This window comes from Drosophila hydei, unplaced genomic scaffold, assembly GCF_003285905.1.
Source record: "Drosophila hydei strain 15085-1641.00,03,60 unplaced genomic scaffold, DhydRS2 tig00008114-arrow-pilon, whole genome shotgun sequence".
NCBI classification, from domain to species: Eukaryota; Metazoa; Arthropoda; class Insecta; order Diptera; family Drosophilidae; genus Drosophila; species Drosophila hydei.
Window position 1 is genome coordinate 7,219,273 of NW_022045827.1, and position 23,701 is coordinate 7,242,973.

Here is a 23,701-nt window from a genome sequence, read left to right on the forward strand (position 1 = left end):
TTCAAATACTTTACAATAGTTCGGCTTAGGATTGAGACACACTTAAGTTACCTGGGGCATCGAAGCAAATTGTCAAATGAAATTCGTGAAATTAACAAATATTTTCTCTTCGTTTTTTGTTTTTAATTTTCTCTTGTAAAGAAAATGTTGACTAGAAAATAAAAAATAAAATAAAATAAAAATACAATTTTTACGTTTCACTGGGTGTGCGTGTGTGTGTTTCTGGTTGTGCGTGTGTCTTGGATATCTTGTTGGAGCTGCCGGGTTGCGCTTACTCTCGAGCTAGGAACTAATTTTTGGTGGAACATGGCTTGTGTACAACGTTGTGATGCGATGCTGCGTGGAGCCTAGGGCTCGGCGTAGCCTCCGTAGGATAGCTCAGAGTTGGAGCCAGCGCCGGAGCTGGAACCGGTGCCGGAGCCACTGCCGCCCGGACAGCCGCCCTCGTTGTGCTTCGTCAGCAGCGACATTCGCGAAAACGTCTTCGAGCAATTGCCACACGAATATTTCTTGATGTCCGAATGCGTCTGCAGATGAGCGCGCAGATTGGAGCGATCCGCAAAGGCGCGATGGCAGTGCTGGCAGCTGAACGGCTTCTCGCCCGTGTGGGTGCGAATGTGACCCTGCAGCAGCCAGGGCCGCGAGAAGGCCTTGCCACACATGTTGCACTTGCAGGGCAGCGTATGCGTTCGTATGTGCATCTTGAGGGCGCCCAACGAGACGTACGTCTTGTCGCAATCCTTGCAGCTGAAGGACTTCTTCACCTGATTGCCCTCGGCGGCTGGACAGTGGAATTGCTGATGCTTGGTGAGGCCCGAGAATGTGGAGTAGGATTTCTGGCAGTCGGGGCACTGATAGCGTGGCGGCGCCGATTTGTCCTTTTTGCTGGGCGACGACGAGACCGAGGCGGCCGAAGAAGCCGAGGAGGAGGAGGACACTGTGGCAGCTGAGGAGGCGGAACTGTTGTGGCTGAGCTGTTTGCTGGCAACATCACTGTGCACGCCAGACCCAGCCTGCTTGTGCTTCAAGGAGAGATCCTCGGGCACCGAACAGCAACTCGACTCGGGCGTCAGGCTGCGCATCGAGTAGTAGGAGCTCTCGGAGTAGGCAGGCGAAATGGGCGCATGATGCTGCGGATGCAGCGGCTGATGATGCGGATAGCCGAGAGCAGTGTAGGCAGCAGGATAGGTTGGATAGGGCAAGAACGGTTGATGCTGGCGTACGCCCAGCTGCGGTCTGTGGATCATCTCGGAACGCATTGGCGGCGATACGGAGCTGGCACGTCCATGCAGATAATGGGGCGGTGGCGACAGTGAGCCCAATGAGTCGGAGGGTGAGCTGGGCGAGAGCAGCTCGGCGCGCAGTGGCGCCGCAGCAGCCGCGGCCGATAGATGCGGCTGATTGATGGTGCGATAAAACTCGGCTGTGTATGACGACATATGAAAGTTCCATGGCTGTAGGCCATACTTGGGATAGGTGGGTGTGGGCACCACTACGGAAGCGGCAACGGCAGCCGCGGAGGCAGCTGCCACAGCGGCTGCAGCGGCCAGTGCCGCGGCCTGTGTCTGATTGGGATCACTTTCGACATTAACACAATCGACATCGTCATCATCCTCGTGCTCCACATCCATGTGCTCGGCTTCATCGTCTGTATGATCTACATCGACGCCTTCATCCTCGCAACAGTCGCTCACATTGATGAGCTCATCCTCTGAGCTGGAGGCGGCTGCTGTCGCTGAATGCTCAACTGTTGTTGTTATTGTCGAGCAGGCATCACTGCTGTTCTTTTTGAGGCACAAGTCCTCGGGTTCGGCTTCGAACTGATAGTTGACCGGACGCTTCTTTAAAGGACACTTGCTGTAGTTCTTTTCCACTAGCATATGCTCGACGGTATGCATTTTGTAACTGTTTTTCTTTTTAACTTTGTATTCCCTTGGTTATCTTTGATTGTCACAGTAAAAATTCTCAACTGCTTCAGTCGCTGGCTTCACATAAACATCGCGTTGCGCACAAAACTTAACGAACTGAATGTGTGTTTGCCGTCAATCTGTTTTGCTGTTGCTGTTGCAATGAACGAAAGAGAAGAACTGAAACAAGACGGCGCTGTCAGCCTTTTTATAAGCGGCACTAGCGCTGCGCGCAGGCAGAGAGCGCGAGAGAGCGCTCTGTGCTGCCAACGAGAGAGGGAGTAAAAGAGCAGAAATTACCTGCTCCCTTGTATGCCTAGGCCTGGTACCTGACTGCGACTGTGTGTGTGCGTGGCTGTGTGCGTAGATGTGTTTGTCTGGGACTGCTGAAAGCGTGGCGTTGCGGCCAATCGCAGCGCTCCGCGCCAAAACCGGTTCTCACTTAGTTTATATATGCTTTATATACTTCGGAGCGCGTACACTTGCACCAATCACTAACGTCGCCGCATCAACAACAACCGAGTGCAGCTAAATGCCGTTATGTTTGCTATGGTGTGCAGTGGCCCCCAGCTGCTGCTGCAGCAGAGCAAGAGAGCGAATCCAGTGGCGCAGTCCGATCACAAGAACACGCATGAAGCTCCTCTCTTCATCAGTTTCAATCATTCGCCGCACGAGTCAACACGAAGTCCCGACAGCGACTGTGGCTACGGCCGCGACTGCGACTGCAGAGAGCGCCAGAGCGTAAAAAGCATTCAGCATTGAATACAATAATAAAGCAACAAAAACATTGAATACCAACATGTAATACGCTCTTAGGTTTTCGGGCTCTTTTCGGGGGTGGCAAATGGCTCTTGCGCAGTTTCTTTTGATACGATTTAAGACGCGTTCGAATTGTGTTGAACTTCAATAATTGAGACGCATTAACAATGCTAACTCTAAATTAACTAACGCACAGAGTTGCATTTTAATTTTTCAAACGTATCGAGCTCTGTGAATGGCACTTGACAATCACACTAAATGACGTTAATTATCGAATACAAGGAACAAATTTAAGGTTTTTTACCCGAAGTGCACAAAAAAAATACGATTTACCCTCACAAGTATTGCTCATCAGGTGCAGGGTTTTATTAGAACTTGACCTGATGCGCAAATAAAGGTAAAACAAAGCTCAGGTAAAACGCAGCACGTGTGACAACTGACATGGGTACAGGTAGTGCTTAAATGAATTTCGAGTAGTTTATTTGTCAAAGGACCTAAGTCAAAAAAGCCCAACCACATATATATACTTAAGTAAATAAGCTCTATATCATATAAAACTCTCTTAAAAAGCCATGAAGCGCGCTGCTCTTGGCTTGTGGTTAGTTCCAATTCCAATTTGTTTCATGTGGCGCTCTTAGCGCTCTCTTAAAACGCTGCCCCATAAAACGGCGCATGCTTAACCAAGTGTCGCTTGTTAATCGACTCCGACAAGGGTTTAAATCGTAAATCTAAATTTAGACGCACAAATCCTGCCACACACACAAGCGCGTGTTGAGCAATTAAAAACAACACATGCAGGGCTCTCAAGTGGAGCCACCCGCAGCAGCAGCAGCCGCAGCTGTCAAAAGAAAAAACAAACAAACACTTTTTGTGTTGTTTGTCAGATAAGAAGGTGTTGGGCTAGCCTTGGATGATGGGTTGCAACATAAATCATGCTCGAATGCAAACCTGTGCCAATTGCAATGGTCTTCTTCTTCTTGGAATCCTGCTGCCCACACAGGCGCACATTTAACTTAATTAGTGCGCTTATCAAATGTTTTTGTTGTCCCCGTTGAGTTTCCCAGAAGCGAACAGAACCAAGTCTTAGCTGCAGTCTAGGGCAAGCGCAATCTCTCGTCAGGCCATAGCCACCAGCATAAATTAGTGAGATAAAACCCGGTGCAGCATCCAACTGACCACGTACTGTGCCAGATGCGATTTACATGCTCAGCGCCAGTGGCAGAGCCTTGGTCGGGTCTCTGCTATCTTATCGCACGTCGTGGCTCGGGTAACTGTCGTCCACTACATCTCCCTCTCTCTCTCTCTCTTTCTGCAAGTCAAATGCCTCGATAGACTGTTAGCAAAGATTTAATGATCTTGTTAACTAATTTTTCTTTTTTTTTGGTTTCCTTCTCCCGGCAGGACCACCCAACAGGTGTAGACTGCCTGACCGCTGTGCAAGTTAATTAGTTTACGTTTGCTGCTGCCTTAAATCATCTAAAGAACAAGTTTATTGTAGCCTGTTGACAACTCTTAGAGTTGGTAAACGGATAAAGGAGGAGCTTCTTCTTTTCCTCGGGTGGCATTGAAGTCTATGAGATTTATTTACAACATTTCTGTGTTGTCTTCTGTTCCTTAAACATAATATCCTGTATGTAACAACGACAACAATAAAAATAAAAATGAGAGCTGAAACATTTACCAAACTTTCACAGTAACCAAAGCGCCGCGGGTGCACATGTTCCAGCTTCCAGGTTCAGAGATCTCCATAAGCCGCACGCACTTTCATCGAGTGCATCGATCGCACGCAGATCCGTGTCGGCGCATCTTTTTCTTTCATTTTTTGTTTTAAGCCAGGCCCGTGAGGTAGAGTCAATAAAAATGCTCGATTGTAATTTTCACTGTGCTGCAATTATTGCCTCAGCTTTCAAATGCGGTAGGGCCTGAGTCTCTCCGGTCTCCTCACCTGGAGATTCGCTACAAAAGTAATTTTCAATTTTTACTGCCTGCTCGGAGCATAAAATATAAAGCACAACTCTGTAGAGATCTCTGGACCAGTATTTCTCTGCCTCCTCCACTCACACACACACATACGCACTTGTTAATGCCACACGTTGGCCGTTTTGCTTATCCTCAGACTCAACAAGTGGCCGTGGCTTTTTGTTGCTTTGCCTGCGTGTCCTTAAAACGCTTAAACGCATAAGAAACACGAGTTTTTCATGTATTTCGGAGCAGACAAATCTCATTAAAAGGCGTCGCGTCTTCGTCCAGTGGGAAGTCGCTCTGTCTCTCTGGTCCAATCTCTCAGACCTGCGCATGACCCCTTTCGCTCTCGTGCTCAGATGCGGTCGCAAAGGCGTTGTATTTAAAATGTCGTTAATAATTTGTTGCTCTGCCCCAGACACAGACGCAGACGTGGCAAAGTCCCTTGGCCGCATTTTCTTTCTTCGTCTTCGTTTTTTAAAGCTTGTCGTAAAAGAGTTTTATTATTTCTGTTTCAGTGCCTTTAAATAGGATTAGTACCTTTCGAGCTGCTCATGTTATGCGGCTCTTCTACCTTGTTTCATCTTGCAACAAATAAACTTAAGCAACAAAAACTCTTATTGCTAAAAGTTTTGATCATTTTACACGCTTTCCAATACTACGAAATTGTTAAGCGAAATTTTGAATATGAAATATGTAAAAATATGAATTATTTTCCTTTTAATTTTCGCCTTTTGTTTTCAATCAATTTTGCATTTTAGTGAACAATTGAAAAGTTTATTTTAAAGGCAATTTTAAATTTAAAGGCTAATGAAGGGAAGGGAAGGGCAAGGGAAAGAAAAGTTCATATGATACGAAGCACCATTTACTATAAGAATAAACTTATCAAATTCATATTCATCAAGCCATACTAATCTCACTTAATCAGCTCATGAAATGAGTTTTTAATAAAATTTAAACAAAATTTCTTTGACTTAAATACTTTGAAAAACATCTTGCTTTTAAGAATCATCAAAGTGCAGGCATTTTACAACACTGAAATTGTGTAGCAGCTAAGCTCTGAATATATAAATATGATTTAGTCTGCCCCTATTAAGAGCCTATGATTACTGCTTAACAACGTTTCAGCTTATTATACAGCTAAGATTTTATATCTTACTAAATTTGCGCGCGTTTTACAACACTAAAGCGTGCCATTGCAATGTGTAGGCAGCGACACATGCGAATTCGCGCAATCAGGTATGTTTTCGTATGTAAATTATAACAGAAACTAAACAAAAAAGTAGCAAGAAGCAGCAAAATAAATAAATAATGTCGTGGAATTGTAAAAGTTCAGTCAGGCACTAACAACGTGATTTTTCAAACAAAAATGCCTCCAGATGCAAATTGCCTGTGGGCAGCAGAATAGAACAAGAAGAAGCTGACGCAGGGGAAGAGCAAGAGGTCCACGAGAAGTGAGGTTTTTTAAATTGGAGCTCAAAGATTCTCCCACAGCCCACTGCACTAGTTTCCCAATGCCTATTGATGCCGCGATGACAATAATGTTGTCTGCGCTTCGTTACGTGTTGCTGTTGTTGCAGTTGCAATTGTTGCTGCTGCTGCTGCTGCTGGTGCTGGCCATAGCCAGTGCATTGTCATTGTCACCATAACAATTTTGTTTGCCTTTTTCTGCATTGGCCAGAGCCTCCCGCTGTGCAGTGCATTGTTTGCCCGCGCACGCTGCGCAGATTTCCCAGAATTGACACCTTGCCCCGTCTGTCTGCCTGTCGCCCTGTCCTCTTGTCCTCTTGTCTCGCTCTCCTTTTGCCTCCTCAAGATTTGCTACAGTTTTGTGCGACGCGCCAAGTTGTCTGCCGTGTTAGCCGGTGTAATCAGCCCGGGCACGGCGTGTGGAATCTTTTGGCACATTCATCATTCCAGGCTGCCATTGAAACAATTGTTAAACACACACACATACACACAGCTATATGCATGTGTTTGTGTGCCCGACCAGGTGTTTGCTAAGGAATTTCAATTTGCATAAATTTGGTTCAGATTTGCGTACAATAGGATCTGAAGGCAGCAGGCGTAGCTGCTTGAGGATAAGCAGCAGTTGCCCGGCTACACCTAGCTCCAGTGCATAATGATCGATGCGCATTGGATTGTGCGTGGCTGCTAATGAAGATGTTGCTCTGATCTTTGCTTGTGGAAGGCAACAGCTGAACTAATATCTATATGAATTGCTCAAACTGAGTGCTGTCTGATCATTTACTACTTTCATTAATGTATATGTAGCTATATACCCTCAACACATCGGAAGTGCATAAAGTGGGTATGAGGTCTTTGTTCAATGGCATTTATCGTCAGCAGATGTGATCAGTTCTATGAGGTATAAACGTAAAGAGTAGAGCTACTGTGGTATGCCTTTCTGAGCTCTAAAGAGCTTTGATCTTTGGAAGCATGGAAACTCAAGTTTTAATCGCCTATTATTCAAGAGATCGAACTGCTTTGACTTATAAAAAGCTTCGATCTCTAGAACTATGGAAGATTGGAAGAGCTTCTAGCTCAATAACAATGGAAGATTGGAAGACCAAAGCTCTTTCTAACTCAAAGCCCATCGATCTCCGAAACTATTGGAAGATTAAAGCTGTTACAATTTAGAGCCCTGCCATCTCCATAATTACAAAAACTCTAGTATCATTCCATAGCTGTAAAGCTCGAAATGATTAAGAGCTCAGAAAGTTATGACATAGTAAGATACTCAAATATATTTTTAACCATAGCTCAATGACTTTAAAATCCAGAAATTTCAAATCCCATACATAAGTTCTAAGAAACATAATTAACATAAAAATATATTCCTTTTTTGCTAAAATTGATAAGGATAATGATGCAAAACATGAACAACGCACTTATTCAAGTAGGAACTTAACACAGCAACACTTTTAACCCATTTAAAGGGCAACTTCTAGTCATGTATTGCTTCCTTGCTAGACAGGCTGGCAGCTAGGCAGCCCAGCTGTGCAGGCCAGATGGTTGGACTACATAGCTGAACAACTCATTTCGGGGCAGACCACCTGATGCCGAAGGCGTGCGCAGGCAACGCTAATGCACCACCTACTGCTACTGGCACAAACAAGGAGGAAACAATGCGCACATTACATTAGGAACTGCGCAAAATCGAAACGAAATAGAAATAGAGCATGCGGCGAGCGGGCTAGACGCCCGCTAAGCAGTTCATTTGTTCGCAGATTAGGCAGCGATGCGGCAGGACAAAGCTAAACAGAGTTGTATGGCTTTCTAACGAGGTGTGTCCTGTGGCGATAGAGAGAGGGAAAGAGAGAGAGGGAGAGAGAGAGAGAGAAGGAAGCTGCATTCAAAAGCATAAACCCACCGTGAGAAACCAACAGGTGTGGTCGAGTCTTCTTCAACCAAATGTTAAGCTCGGCCAGGTCGCTTATCTGGCATAGTTTTTCTGGCACCTGCTTGACCAACAAATAGCCAGGCAAATAAACCCATTTGCTGTGGTAAATATGCTCGTGTCATCAAAAATCACGATCACAACGATCTCGTAGCCGTTGGCCAAAAGCAAACAAATTCAGGTGCTAAACGTGCTGTGCGTGTTCAAATGACATTTCATTTATCTTTCATGTGGTCAGGCAGTCCGTCTGGCGACCCGCGGGTCGAGCTTCTATTTGCTCATAGTTCAGGTATTTATTTACCAACAGCTTGGCAAACGCTTAACAAGTGTCTGCGGTTTCTGTTTGTTTGTATTTGCATTTAGTCAGGCTCGATGACAAGATAATATGAAGAAATATATATATATAGAAATTATGTTTGATATTTCAACTGATTGTCGCAAGGGTTATCCTTCGCTCTTGGCTGATTTTGTTGCGTGTCTTAGTTTTTGCTTTTTTAAGATAAGCAAAGTTGATTTTGAGCAACAATTTCTTTGACTTATGTTTAATATCTTGGAATAAACAACTTTATCTACAAATCTGAGGTGGCTGGCAAAGTCTTTGCAGAGTCGCCGTCTGCTCTGCCAAATATAGACTTCAGCTTCAAGCTTTCTTGTGCTATATTAAATCTCTAAGCGGATTTCTTGGCCGGGCTATGCTTCAAAGACCTTTTCTCTTATATAACCTTTGGCTCTGCACTCTCTACACTTCTCTAAGATATCAGTAATATGTTCAGGCTGCTTGAATAGTCAAGAAAACTGATTGGTTTTCCGCAAATTAGCCACAGCTGCTGTAGGAATTCTCAAGCATTGCCTTGCAAGAGTTAAACTCATGCAAGATATTTTAAATCTTAATCTAAGCTTTTGAAACTTCCTACACTCAACATTTCTACTTTGTATTGATGAATAACTGATACTCTAAGTAATTCGCTTAGTCCAACAGTTATGCAATCAATCAATCACGCAATATTTCCTCTATAGTAACAGCTTCAAGAGCTACTCGAGCTAAGAGCATTTCCATCTCTCGACTCTCTCTCTCTCCGACTTATGCTTCAGCAAGCAATTTGCAGCGTACCCTCATAACGCAGGGCACATGCCAATACAAAACAGAATATCTGTATATATATTGCTGGCTGCAGGTCGACTTACCTACTGGATCATACGCTAAATCCTCAAACAAAGGACAACCTGGCAAAAAAAAGTATTATAGACAAATGTAGGCATACTTTTGCCTTTGGCGCAAGGACAGGTGATGAGCGTCTCTACAGATTCATCTTCTTTTTTTTGTTTTCGTCGAATGCCACACAGGACTTGAAAGTCAGGTCTGGAACCTGTGCCTAGGCTGGCGATGCCTATCGCTATTATTCGCAAAAAAAGAAGCAGAACAAAAAGAAGTGCACACAAAAGCGGGCATGCAGACAGCTGACAAATCTGAAGAGATGAAGATGCTATTAGAAATCCAGAGACAGAGAGAGATAGAGAGGGAGAGAGAGATAGAGAGGAATGCCAGCCAGCTGCCTGGCCATGGCTCTAGCTTGTGGCTTAGGACATGCACCGTCCTTTTTAACTTCTTTCTGTTTTTGGCAAGGTGCCTGGATTGCGTCATGTACAGTGTGCCCCCGGCAAGGTGGTCTGCTATGACTCTTAGTTAGAGCGAACTGTCAACATAAATCTTGCTTATATGTGGAACAGTCCATATATATTTTGTCATAATTCAGTGTGGAGATCTTTTTAATTGATTGGGAGCGGAAGTTGCACAGCATCGCTTCATAGTGCCTTAGACCTATTATTAATTGTCATAAATCTTGATAAAGCAAAGATCGTTAAAAAGCGAACCACGAAATGAGCTCAAGCTGCAAAAGGCCAAAGCCAGGCTTAAACCCTTCATTAGGCAACGCTTTGATTTTGAGCTGGTGCTCGCTTACGTTTCTCGTCAAATTACATAATGATGGCCAGCCTACTCAAAACACCAAAAGGAGAGACAGGCACGGGCTTGAGTCCTTGCCACGCCTCACACACTCACACACACACAGCGGCCGCACCTTTTGTGTGTGGGTGTGGCGCGCACACAGGCAGTCCAAATAAAAGCAATCCTTTTTATGGCCGCCGCGGTCCACTTGACAGTTTAACCAAAAATGCAAACCGTTGAAATTAAGTTAAATAGTTTCTCGTTAAGGCAAACCCTTTTCTCGAGTACCGTTTCTTTTCTGCTCTCTGTTGCAAGCGCACCTGCCAAATGATTAATCATTTTGTGGCCCCGAACTCGTCTGCCTTTAACACCTTTAGCCTCTCTACCTCCCTTACTCCCTCACGCGCATCTCTTGCGCTCTGCCTGCTTATGAAGTGCGTTAGTTGCACCCGTCGCCTCTTCAATCCATCTTTGATTTTTCTTTCACTCTTTCTTTCTTTTTCTTTTTTTTTGATTTTTTGGTTAAATGCTAAAAGCTCATCAATTATACGGCATACATCTGTCTTTTTAGGGGCTTGTTGCACCGCTGCGAGGCGCCAAAGGTCGCGCTTTTCTCTTTTCATTTCGTTGTTAAGTCTCTAATCATGTCCATCAATTTGACGACTCGTCTGTAGCCTGTCCATGTTGAATGAAATCTCGCTGGGCGAGCTAACACTCTTTATTCACTTTGTGGGCGGTCGCAGCATGAAATCTTTAATGCTTTACTCTAATTTAATCTTAATTACAAGTTTTATTCTACTTTAATGACAATGACATTCTCTATATATGGACTGGCATCATTGTAATCTTCCAGGATTGGCTTGACTCTTAGCACATAAAAGGGAAGAGACTTTTTTGATTGATAGTTTTCTATCTATACGAAAAGGTATTTGATGTTGAGCAAAGAATTTGTCACGTGGGATCTTTTATTGCTCTAGTCTCAGCTCATCCTTTCCTTGTTGACCTAATCTAAGTATCTCAACTCTGAGACTCTGAACTTCATATGATGTATTCAATATTTATCTGACTTAAATGACTAGATGTTCTACTGCAGTTTAGCGTTAAGAGTTTTGAATTTTACTTGTCACACTTTTATACAGAAGTCAATTTTTTATAAAGGAATCAAAAGAAAAATGGAATGCAGTGATGGAAAGTGTCTAAAAATCTAATACACATAAATAAATTCACTTCTTAGGATACTCTTGCTTTCAGAACTCGTCTCTTATTTATTAACTAAACAATTTGATTTGCCTTTAATAACAAAAACCTATCCATCCTTTAATATACAAATGCAATACGAAATTCTCATTCTTCTCATACTTTTGCTTTTCAATCTTTCAAGCAAGCAAAAAAGTTTTGCATTACAAAGGCAATTCTCTCAATACTCCAACAATCGCTATGGAAATTATAATTGATTTTCATTCAATTTTGAAATATTTCTCTTCAGGCAATCTTTCAGCAGCAGGACCTACGCATTGTCATATGCAGACACGACGCATAAATTCATAGAGAGGCAAACGCGATGCACTTTAGGCGCACGCGCAGATGTTTTTACAGGATTTTCATTAGTGTCAGCACTCGTTGCATGCAGCTCAAGCGCATTTGAATAAATAAAGTGTGTATGCGTGTGCATGCGTGTGTGTGTGAGCACACACCAAACAAAACATGTCAGGTCCCAAAAATAATTGAAAAGAATGAAACGAGCGCGCGCGCGCGTCTATAAATCAACGCGGCAGGATAATGCATCCACGAGTGTTGAGCACTAATTTTGGCTCGTTGCGGCATCTGTCCAGGAGCTGAGGCCAGAGCAGCAGGAATAACAAAGCGGCACATCCATTGAGCACATCGAGTGGCTGTCGGTTGCAGTTTCGCTTGAATGCAATGCGAGAAATGAAGATCCCTGCGCAGAGACGCAGCGCGTAATATGAGGCAGGCTGGCTATCGCACCTGGCCGTGATTTGGAAACAAAGTTGGGCACAGCTGAGCTACTTAGAAGCATGCAGGGAACAGGTTGACGAGGCACGAAGCAGCCAAGAAACCAGCTTCATAGCGGTCAAAGCAAACTAAAACAAAAAACTAACAGCAAAAATTATAATATTAAAATTTTATTACATTAAACAACAACAACAACAACAATGGCAACAACTGAGTTGTTGTGCCTCCCTTTTTGGAGACGACACAAATCAGATCAACCGTTGCCTGAACCGTGATGAACCTGCCGCGCAGCGAGCGAGCTCTGGTACCGTTGTATGTTGTCTGCTGATGATGTTGCAACATTGCCACAGTCCACAAGCAGTAAGTGCCCCAACCATTAAACTTCCAGCTGGTGGCACGAGCTTAATGTTGTCGTTATACATTTTACAGGTTGACGACACACGAACCAGCGCGATTCACAGTTTGCAGCTTCAGCTCTCTGGGCAGGGAAGTCACTGCATGCGCTCCCTTGTCCATGTGGGGGGCGTGCATCCAAACACATATCCGTGCAACCACAGGCCATGCACGCCGCCGGCGGCGTGTTGCACTTTTGGTTTTTTTCTTTCTTGAACGCTGAACTCATTGAAAAGGGGTAAACAGGCTATATAAGTTCCCTGGAAATTTAGACCATCGACAGAAGTAGGTCGAACCCATTAGCATCAATAGCATCCACCATCAATCATCAGCAGCAGCAGAGTAGTCGATCAAGCAATTCAAACTCAAAACTATTTACACATTTGAAGACATTGAGAATCTTTGCTGAAGATTGGAAATCAGGAGTCTTTCAAAAACTCATTTCTCAGTTGCAGGGTGTCTCGCAGTCAGGCAGCCCCTAGTCGCGATACCTCTACTTGTTGCTTATATATTTACTCGCTGGTCTTCGGTTGGGGGCACAGTGCCCGACTGCAGCCTAACAGCTATTAAGTTTGCCCGCTTTGCCCATTTTGCATATGATTTTTTTTTGTGTTTTGGGGCCCTGGGGGTCAGCGTGGGGCGCAGGCACACGCGGGTTATCGTCCGGTTTATGGTGCCATCGAGGAACGCGCGTCATGTTTATAAAGAAATTCTCCGCTGCTCACATAATACGAGTAATTTTCTTTTGGCAACGTGTCGTCAATGTGCAGCCATCGATGCCTGGCGGCGACTGGGAATGGGAGCTGCTTGGGCTTGGGCAGCAAGCCTCATGTGGTTCGTTGTCTTTAATGTTTTTATAATGTGTTGCTACTTGTTGTGATGCGCAGTCTTCTTCTTCTTCTTTTTGTTGTAATCAAAGATTATTATAATTATAGAATTTATATGGGGACATATATAAAGTAAATAAATATATATAAGAGACTGTTTTAACTGGCTAATGAGTTGATATATGGAATGACTGGAACTGTGAGGAAGTTAGAAAATTGTATTTGACTTTTTTACTTGAAATATTTTTTGATACCCATTGAAAATGGGAATTTAGGGTATAATGTGGCAAATCCAAGAAAGTATTAATATGCTTGATCTGGACGACGAGCTAAGTCTATCTAGCCATGTCCTTCTGTCCGTGTGTCCGTGCGTATGTAAGTTCTTAAAAGAACTTAATTCATATTTTTGGGACTCCATTAACTAAGGTGTATTTACAAATGTTATTAGATAGGTTTATGTATAAAATCTGAATATTTGTATATTATTATAAATAAGAACTTACACTTATGAAAATAATAACAAAATTTAGTTCATATTTTATTTAATATAAAATACAATGGTTATTTGATAGTGAAAACTGATTCCTAGACCTCAATTTGATAAAAAAAATAAAACTAATTTCTAAATTTCAACTATTTTACCTGCTCCGCTCTAAACCCAGGGAGACAAGTGTTTAAAGATTGAGCTAAAGTAAAAAAACATTTCCCATTCTAACTTCCTCCTACATTTGGCAACTCAGTTATAATGTATTCCTGTTACCAATTTGCTGGAAACAATGCTCAATTTCAAATCTTCCAAGAAGCAAACGGAAATGCGATGCTGTAAAAACAAATTGGAAGTGGAAGCAGCAATAATATTGTAGGTGTTTTGTCAATTGTCTCCATTTGGCAAGGCGTGTCATTTTCACTTCCTGCTGCCTGGAAAGGAAAACGAGACACACGTCAAGCTGTGTGTATGTGTGTGTGCATTGCAGGTGCCCGTCAGGTGCTCTACTCACATTGAACTTAATAGCTAAGTAAAGTGAACTGTAATTGAAACATTAGCGAAGCCTGTCAGCCGTTTCCATAAGCGAAATGAATCGTTTCCTTTCATATTTAAATCGGAGCAGGCCTGCCAGCGTATCAAGCTAACTTTTTCAAATGCCACCACGCCCACTTAAGTGGTGGCTGAAAACCAGTAGCCACATGCAACTGGCACCGAGGGCAAACGTTGGCTGCAATCAAAATCTTCAGTCGTCGCTGCTGCCGCCGCCGTTGCCGCGTTCACACGTCCACATCATTCGCATCCACATTCACAACGTCATCATCATCGTCATAATAATAATCAACATTTTAGCTAACAACGTCAGCCTGAATCCGCAATAAACGTTTCACGTCAAAGATTGATCATTGCGGCCAGCCCAGGCTGCGGCTCAGACTCATCCATTTCGCCCAATCAGCCACACCCACAAGATGCAACACTGCAGTTAAAGGCCCTCACAGCAACGCCCCCTCCACCCTGCCTTTCCATGTATTAAAATGGCTTAAAAGTTGGGCAGAGATGGCAAGAACAATAACCAGTAGGAGCGCTTGCGTAGAGACTGCTTGCATTTGAGATACCCTATAGAGGAAGTATATTTTTATATATGCTTGATAAAGCAAATTTCTTTACGTTAATAGAGATTATAGTGAAATTGAAAATGAGCTAAGATTCCGTTATTTATTTGATAACTGCAGAGCTATGCACGCTAGCATGGCTGAATGCCTTAGACAAGCCAACATGAAATAGATAAATAAAAGTTGTTATCAAGCCTGCTCTTATTATATTCAATAAGAGATTGATTGGCACATTGATAGATTATGGACATAGAAGTTTAGATATATATAACTTAAGTACCAAATTCTAGTACCATGCATCGTAGACTCCAAGGTCAATCTGTTCATATTGCTTCATATGCATTGACTGACTGTATTAGTCTTACTCTTACTTAACCACAAGCTGTCTATTAGCTGCCTTTACGACGACTATGAGTCAAAGTTTTCCTTATGGCATATAAATTCAATATAAAATAGATATCATATAATATACCTAATAAACTCTAACTTTCATAGACATCTATCTAGATCAGCCTAGATTAAATGTATATATAAAAATAAATCAATTTTCTTACTATACTATATAAATATATGATTTATTTCACCTGGTCTCGTACACAGATCTACATATCATATATAACCAATAATATACATAAATATCTAGCACCAAATACAAGTCTATCAACCTGTGAGTATCTACAAGCTGAATGCAGTGAAAGCTGTCCAAGCTCCCACTGTTAGCTATTCAGTGCAGGGTATATAGGGTATATATCTATCTATATATAACAAAACAGTGGCTTTTGGCTTGCTGCTTCCGCTGCAACTGTGCTGCAAGGTGTGTGGCAGAAACAGTAGCTGCCACTGCTACTAAAAGCGCAACAATTGCCAATTTCGTTTGCTGCGCCCAAAAAAAAAAAAAACGCATCCAGCCCAACAGGTACGCAAAAGCCTGGCTCAATGGAGGCTGGCTGCCAATTGTTGTCTGTCTCTGTCTGTCGACCTGTGCCCGGCTGTCGCTGCACTCCATGTTGCCTTCAACTTTCTACAACTGCTGCCACATGCTGTGGATATCTATGAATGGGACGCAGCGTCCCATTCTCGAATCGACTCGACTCGAGTCGACTCAAAGGCGGTGCTACATCATCGTCGACGTTTGCGACGTCAACTTGTTGCGATTTCGATTTCCTGTGCGCAAAACTTTGACGTTTGCTGGGTCACCTTGCCAAGCAGGAGAGGCGATGCTGCAACGGGGGAGCAGTCGTAATTGCTCTGAAAAGAAATTTCCATATGATAATATTTATTCGCTGGAATATGCCCACAACTCATCGGTCTAACCGTCTAAACGTCCAGCTACGCCCGCGCTCCACGCAACACTCACTCTTCTTCTCGTTGCTGTTGTTGTCTATTTGACACTGCGCAGGCGGCGAGGATGCACTGCAAACAGTGTGTGGGTGGTCGCCAACTGCAGCTCCAACTGCAGCTCTGACTCGTCTGGCAGTCAGTTTTCGGGTTACCTTCGCCTGACGGCGGCATTCGTGTTCGCATTTTTTTTATTTCTCTTATTTCCATTTGGCCAACTGCACTGTCGCTTGTCGTTCAGCTCTTCGCTTGGCAGGCGCAGGCCTGCTTCATCGGTTTTTATTTTTCTTTATTATCTAGTTGGCATTTTAGTTGAATTGTTAGCTTAGTTTATGTGCTGATCCCAACTGCTGCTCCTTTGGCCAGAGACGTCTCTTGCCGCTCCCCTCGGCCAGCTCCTACTGAATTATGCAAGCCGGCGAGCATTGGCAATTGGAATTGCCAATCTGCATTTCTAAATGCATTGAATTGAATATGGACCGTTAGCATTACGATTGATGCACTGACTATTTGCTAACCTATCGTTATTCAAATTTTTACTGCTTTGCCGCAGTGTTGTAAAAGGCCCAGCGTAATCGATAGACGATAAAATCGATAGAATCATTTGAAGTTTTCTTTCATTTCTAATTAATCAATTGAAGAGCTTAAGGAGTTCTCTTAAAAGTCTTCTCACTTCCTAGCATATGCTACTAAAATTAGTTATTCGAGCCTAAGTAGTCTTCTACTTTCGTCTCATCATTAAGAATTAATCAACTTGCATTTGCTCATCTCCAAGTTGAATAATAATAAGAAAAGGCCAACAACTTGAGTAAGTAAGCCCGCATCTACCCCTATGGATAGCCAGCCAAGTTTTCGACTTGTAAAAACATTGATAATTAAAGAAAAGAAAATACATAATTAGGTCGACGCCTTGTGGATGCGACTGCACTGACGGCACGCGTAATGAACCTGTTCGGGAGCAGACGGCAGACGACAGACGACTGACGGCGTCGGCGTCGGCGGCACACGCAGCCAACAAAGCGACGCAAACACACACCTTGACCAGAATTTCTAATAAATTTCTTTTTTTTTTTTTTTTTTTTTTTTTTTTTTTTTTGTTTTTTTCGTTTTTATTTCTTTATTTTGTTGCAGCTTATTGTCTTAGACTCTATAGCGCATTTAGCTCTAAACCTTAACTAATGGGAGGGCAGATATGCCAATTATTCTGCACTTGTAGCTACTATCTTAATTAGTTCTAATATTGTCTAGAGGATGCAATCTCTTCAGTCTTCGCCTATTGTTGTTTATAGCCAGGTTGCTTGCGAGATGGTTAGGATGCGCTGCAAGTCTGTCCGCGTATCTTGAACTGTGTCGCCCAATGAGTTCAGCAACTGTGGGAATTGCTAAATCCCTATGTAAGACTGAGTTTCTTACAAACCAGCTGGCTCCAGTCCATCTGCGTAGTGCTTTATTCTGCAGGGTCTGAATTTTGTTCCTTGTAGTCTTCGCCGAGGAGCCCCATAGAGAGATACCATATACGAAGGTTGGGACAACTATTGCCTTGTAGATGGCGGCCTTGCTGCTGTAAGACAACTTGCTTGAAGCTCTCAGCATCCAGTCGAGGGTTTTTAGCTTGCTTTTGCATTTTGAGGTTACTTGACTTATGTGCGCTTTAAAAGTCAGCCTTCTGTCAAGAGTGATACCAAGGTACTTTACTTTTGAGGCTTTGGGAATAGTGGGCCCCAATGCAACGCTTGGGCAATCTCCTCTTCTAGTGGCGAAGGTAGTATGTACAGACTTTTGTGCATTAATGGTGATACACCACCGTTTTGCCCAGCGTCCGAAAGAGTCCAGATATTTTTGTAGTGAGTCTGAAGCTTCTTGCGCAGATACGTGACGTGATAAGATGGCGGTGTCATCTGCATAGGTCGCTATGAGTACTGCATCTGTACTTCCTATATTTGGCTCGGGAGTTGGCATATCTCCTGTGAATAAAGTATAAAGTGTTGGGCCTAGAACACTACCCTGTGGTACTCCAGCCATAATTGGTCTAGTCAAGGATACTGTTTGCCCCCTTGACACTTGGAAGGTTCTTCCAATAAGGTATGAGGATAGCAACGCGAAAAATGGGGCTGGAAGGGTGGTCCTCACTTTCTGCAGCAGTCCCAGGTGCCAAACTCGATCAAACGCCTGTTTGATGTCTAAAAAGACGGCAGAGCAGTACATCTTTTCTTCAAAGGCTCCAAGGATATGGTGCACAACTCTGTGAACCTGTTCCGGTGTTCCATGCTGTCTCCTGAAGCCAAACTGATGGTTTGGAATGGCCTCCTGGCGTCCCAGATGTGTCAGTACTCGTTCCAGAAATATTCTTTCGAATATTTTGGAGAGTACTGGCAACAGGCTAATTGGTCTGTACGACTCAATTTCTCCCACGGGTTTGCCAGGCTTAGGAATCATCACAATCACGGCGCGCTTCCAGCAGGCTGGAAAGTGCCGGATGCGGAGCATGGCGTTGTACACCATAGTTATGTAGTCTATGGTGGAGTCAGGCAGTGCTCTAAGGACTCTGCCGTTTATTAGATCATATCCAGGGGATTTTTTTGCCTTCACTCTTCTGATGTGTTCAAGAACCTCTTCTTTTGTACATCCAGTTATCTGGTCTTCAGCTGGGAGGGGCGAGAGAACGATGTCTTCTGTTGCTTCGATTTCTGAGGCCTCTGCGGTAATCACCGGCGTGAATTGGTCTTGAAGGTGGTTTGCAAAAGCCTCAGCTTGAGCTTCGTCTCCAATGTGCCAGGAACCAGAAATGCTCCGAATGGGATGACGTCGTATTGGCTGCCGTTTGAGCTTTCTTGTAAATTTCCATAATTGAAACTCTGCGTCAGTGGGCGATTCAGCTCGTACCAGCGCATCGCTGATACACCTCTTTTGAAGCAGGGCGAGAGCAGCTTTAAGATGCCTCGTGGCTTCGTTGTACATGGATTTGGCATCAGGCGTGCGTAATCTTAACCAGCGTCTCCTGGCCCATCTTTTGTGTATTAGTAGGTGTTGGGCCTCCAAGGTGAGGGGGATGTTGTACGGAGACTGTTGTCTTGTTTGGCAAGATGGTGGGGCGGCTTGGTGCGCAGCTTTGACTATTTCTTCCTGCAGTTTGTTTGCTGCGTAGTCCACGTCTTCAGGAGTGTTAAGTTCCATTTCTATGTGCAAAGAGTAATGGAGCTCGCGCCTAAAGACTCCTAAATCTGATCCTGCTGGCAGTAGTTGTTTCCTAATGGGCAAGGGCTGTGGCTGCGCGTGGATTGTGACTATTAGTGGCAGGTGGTCAGAGGATAGGTCCAAGGATTCTTCAATGGTCAATTGCCGGTCACAGATGCCTTTGTAGACAGCGAAGTCGATTGCCGAGGGCCTGTGTCCATTAATTGGGTAACGGGTGGGGGCTCCAGTCGCCAATATGCTGAATTGTAAGTTTTGAATCGCCTCAAATATGACTTCTCCGCGACGATTCGCACTATTGCTTCCCCAAAATGGGTGCCATCCATTCCAGTCGCCGCCGATGAGGGTCTTATTCAACCTTTGGCCTAGAACCTGTTCCATGTGATGATCACACAGACCAGTGTTTGGCGGAAGATAAATTGACGCAACTTCGATCGCTCCAATAGACGTAGGCAGGGTGATGGCTGAGACCTGCATTGTTGCGTTGCAAATTGGCAGTAAAGGTGTATGCGGTATTGTTGCTCGTATGAGGATTGAGGATCCACCAAAGCAGTTTGCTCCTTCACCATGAGCCTGATAGTGTTCGTATCCGAAAATTTGTGTAGTGGGGCACTCATGAGTTTCTGTTATTAACATTATATCTATGTTTTCTTGTGAGAGAAACGCAGCCAGTTCCTGAGTCTTGTTTCTCAGGCCATTGGCGTTCCAGATACCCACACGTAAAGCCATTATTTGTAGGCAAGCTTGGTTATGATGGCCATTAAACTGTTTAGCATGGTTGCTTGTTGGGATTGTACTTCTCGCATCGCTTTGAGCTCGGCATTAATTGCGTCAAACTGACGTTGTTGTTGCTGAAGCATTTCAGTGAACAAAGTGTCACTTGTGGTATTCTTATTTGACGGTCCACCTCTAGCGGCCTGTGCGTAAGAAACACCACTAATAGGCGTTGCAAAGCTCGTGGCTTGGGTAATGCTCCGGGGCCTTGTAATTTCGGAAGCAGTACTCGGACCCGTAGACGGTGTTTGTGTGGGACTCCTTTTTTGTGCTGGGGATTGCAATTTGCGCAACCGCTTGTATACTTGGCAGCCCTTATAGTTGGCTGGGTGCTGTAACTCACAGTGCACACAAGTTGGTGCCTGGTCCTTTTCGCGGGTGCAGTCTTTGGATGCGTGTTTCCCGGCGCAACGCACACATCTGGGAGCTTTGTGGCAGTAGCGTTGTGTGTGTCCAAATTCTTGACAGCGATGGCATTGTGTCAGGTCGTTGTATCTTCTTGGCAGTTCCACTGTGCAGCGTTGCCTGCAGACAACTCGAATGTCCAAAATTTCTTTGTTGTTGGGGGCCTGAGCCACGTCAACAAAAAATATATTTAGCGGTGTTTTGTCCATACGGCTCAGTGGGTTGTGCACATTTGTAATTGTGTGGCCTTTGGTTTCCAATTCCTTTTTAATTAGTGTTGTATCAGTGCTGGAGTGAAGCCCTTTGAACACGACTCTATATGGTTTGTCCTCCTTAAGCTGGTAGCAGTGGAACTCCAATTCCAGCTTAGTAAAGTGGTCTATAACTCTGCGATAGTCCTCACTGCATTGGGTTAATACACCTATGTTATTCTTCTTTGGCTTAATTACGTATGATTTAGCATCAATTACTTTATCTATTATCTGTTGAAGTAGGGCCACAGACTTGATGTTTGGACACCATATGGGGGGCGGACGAGGTTTCGGAGTAGTTTGCTGGTCGGTCAATACTGGGGCTTCTGGAGCTACAGGTGATTCGCTGTAGTCTTCATCTTCTTCTACGAGCAGTGAAAATCGATTTTCTGATATTAATGCTGCATTGCTGGTGCTTGGTTCGTCGAAGATGAGCCTTTTCTTGATGGTTTTTGGTGAATTTGGCTGTTTACGTTTCGTGTTTTTGTTGTTAGTGATGCCTTGCACGGAGGCGATATCTATTTTTGAGTTTATTGGCATGATGGAGGCTTGCCTATTTGCCATCACAACGTTAAGCTGGGCTTGCATTTCTGCATTTACCTTTACAGCTGTAGCGAGGTTATTGACATTAGATGTCATCGCGGATTGTGCTTTTGAGTGCAGGCGCACTCGCGCCAAGCGACGAAATTTCGTAAATTGCAATTAAAGCAATTGAGTTACGCGGAAGCAAGCGATAAGAAAACGCTGCGTGTGCGGTTTTTGTTGCTGTTGCGTTGAAGAATGCACCGCAAAGTTCTATTTTTAGAACTCTGCAGCAGTAGAGCTTAAGCGAAGGCTGTTCGAATTCACGTCTTTACAGGTCGAACGACTGATCGCGATGTCTAATAAATTTCTAGCTAGGGGTAACAACTTGTCACAACACACAAGACACAAGCCAGAGCTCAGGTAATGCCTAGTTTAAGTATGCGCCCAAGCACCCTCATGACTGACTGGACGCGTCTCAACTGGACTGGACCTTCCTCGTTTTGGGCTGCGGGAGTCAGTGGTGCGCGGAAATGTGCGGGACGGGGGTAGCGCAGGTCGACGGGCGACAGTCGCGCGTCGTTCTAGCTTAATATCCGCTTAGAGCGACTCGGGTTGGGCTGTTGCTGTCCCAGTTCTAGCATTCCATCATGCTCAGTTTTTTGAATAATTAGTCGCTCGTGCCAGTCAGCACGTTCCCTTTTTTGGCCTTTCGCATTCCAGTGCACTTTGCATAACATGTCCTCGCTCCTGTTGCTGCAGATGTGTGGGCAGGTTGAGTGCACTGTGCACTGAAGAGGAACAAGTGCTGTCCGAGTGGGCTGTTGCGGTCACTGATCGTGCACTCGACCGGTAAGGATCATGTTGGCATATGTTACCTTGCAAAAGGTGCAGAAGCGTGCCACAGCTTTGGTAGACTCTGGCTAGCAGCTGCTAGAATAAAACTTTAAAATGTTGCACTCTCTCTCTCTTTATTTACTCATTAGAATATGTCCAACTATCCCATTGAAGTGCCCATGCAGCCCTATGCCGGCAGGCTGCTCATCATTGAGCATCTAATTGTGCCCGATCTCAGCGACGATCAGAAGATGGCTTCCGGCAAGAAGCCCATTCCTGGACCCAAATTTGGGGACATGCCACGCCCGTCGTTCTTCGAGCCAAAAGTTATTGAGAAGACGCTGCTCAAGTACTGCACCTTAGAGGGTATTTCCAAGGACTTCAAGGAAGATCTTGTCAATGCGCTGCTCGCCGCTGTGGAGACCTACATGAAGTATCTGATGCGTACAGTCATCGAGCTGTGTGAGCATCGCTCTGGCAACAATCTGTATAACGATCCACGTTGTGTGGTGCAGCACAATATGCGCACCACAATGATGTTTCTCAACGATCGCGAGGTGGCTGATTACGGCTGCTCGGATGATGATTCCGCCTACGGGCATCGCAGGTAACTCTGGATAAGCCACATCTATAATCAATTTATTGAATTAAAATTACAGACGCTGGATGAAATTGCAACGCAACCGCCCCACCAACTCGGGCGAGAGCGAAATGCGCCTGGAGTCAACAAATAATACGGCCATGATGGCATTGGGTGCTCGAAAGCCAGGTGCACCAGGTAGTTCGTTCCTTGCCGGCGGACAGGCATCTGGCGGCGCACAGCCGCCACAACGTTCGTTTATCATACGCATCAAGCACATGAATGTCAAGGATATACTGCAGTTCATGGAGGAAGAGAAGCGCTACTACAAATCCAAGTTGCTCTACGATGCATATTTAACGTACAAGTGGTAGAGGGAGAGAGAGAGAGAGGGGCGGAGGGGCTCTGGCAGATATAGAAGTGGCTTAGACATGTCTCTGCACGCGCGTTACGATTTCAATTACAGCCATGTTCACTTTAGTTCAATGAACTTCCTTTTGAAATAAATCAGAACAAAAGCCCAAGGAAACAGGTGGTGTGTCCTTTGTTCAATCAGCTGCTGCCGCTCAGTGCTACTGCTGCTGCTGCACTTGGCATTTCAATGGAGCTCCATGAAAATTCATTTATTCCGTCCATGCACTTTGAACTTTTGTGCACTGATTGCAGACGTAGACACAGACGCAGCCGCAGACACTGAGCCGAGACGTTCGACGACAATGCCGTCGAGTACTTAAAGGAATATCCGGCCGGCCGGCACTAAGGCAGACAGGAAGCATATGCGCATGCGCTAGTCGCCAACTGTCGGTGTCGTCTCTTTGGAGGAAACGTGATCTTATCGTGCCGCTCATTATGTTAAGTGTGCTGGCAATAAAATCAAATCACAATCTACGCGTCTCCAATTGAACTTCAATTGAAGCCGTGCGCCACGTCGCCGCCCCATCCCGGTTACAGTTGGGCATGCGTGCGGTTCGTGCCGTGGCCAGCAGTTGTAGTAGCATTCATTTTCGTGTAATTGATAGCATTTCGGAATGGGTTAAAA

The 23,701-nt window shown here is 44.5% G+C and overlaps 2 protein-coding genes across 4 annotated transcripts; one reads left to right on the top strand and one right to left on the bottom strand.

Annotated features, from left to right (window-relative positions):
- Window positions 1-204: 204 nt before the first annotated feature.
- Window positions 205-2,787, bottom strand: LOC111601182 (protein escargot). 2 transcript variants are annotated; one of them, XM_023317662.2, is made up of 3 exons: window positions 2,707-2,787; window positions 2,208-2,629; window positions 205-2,061 (listed from the first exon to the last, which is right to left on the bottom strand). In XM_023317662.2, exon 3 carries the CDS (start codon window positions 1,896-1,898, stop codon window positions 348-350), a length of 1,551 nt encoding a protein of 516 aa, XP_023173430.1. In that variant the 5' UTR covers window positions 1,899-2,061; window positions 2,208-2,629; window positions 2,707-2,787; the 3' UTR covers window positions 205-347. The 2 variants fall into 2 exon arrangements, with proteins under 2 accessions (XP_023173430.1, XP_023173428.1); XM_023317660.2 differs by having other exon boundaries at window positions 205-2,087.
- Window positions 2,788-2,986: 199 nt separating this feature from the next.
- LOC111601183 (transcription initiation factor TFIID subunit 4) lies at window positions 2,987-23,184 on the top strand. Of its 2 annotated transcripts, none has more exons than XM_023317664.2 (3): window positions 2,987-3,063; window positions 22,232-22,689; window positions 22,742-23,184. In XM_023317664.2, the coding sequence occupies exons 2-3, from the start codon at window positions 22,235-22,237 to the stop codon at window positions 23,034-23,036; spliced, it is 750 nt and encodes a 249-aa protein (XP_023173432.1). In that variant the 5' UTR covers window positions 2,987-3,063; window positions 22,232-22,234; the 3' UTR covers window positions 23,037-23,184. The 2 variants fall into 2 exon arrangements, with proteins under 2 accessions (XP_023173432.1, XP_023173431.1); XM_023317663.2 differs by lacking the exon at window positions 2,987-3,063 and adding an exon at window positions 16,714-16,909.
- The last annotated feature ends 517 nt before the right edge of the window (window positions 23,185-23,701 follow it).

Coding starts and splice junctions, on each gene's coding strand:
- LOC111601182 (XM_023317662.2), bottom strand. CDS start 1,898: ATGCATACCGTCGAGCATATGCTAGTGGAAAAGAACTACAGCAAGTGT.
- LOC111601183 (XM_023317664.2), top strand. CDS start 22,235: ATGTCCAACTATCCCATTGAAGTGCCCATGCAGCCCTATGCCGGCAGG. Junction 22,690..22,741: donor TCCGCCTACGGGCATCGCAG/GTAACTCTGGAT, acceptor TTAAAATTACAG/ACGCTGGATGAAATTGCAAC.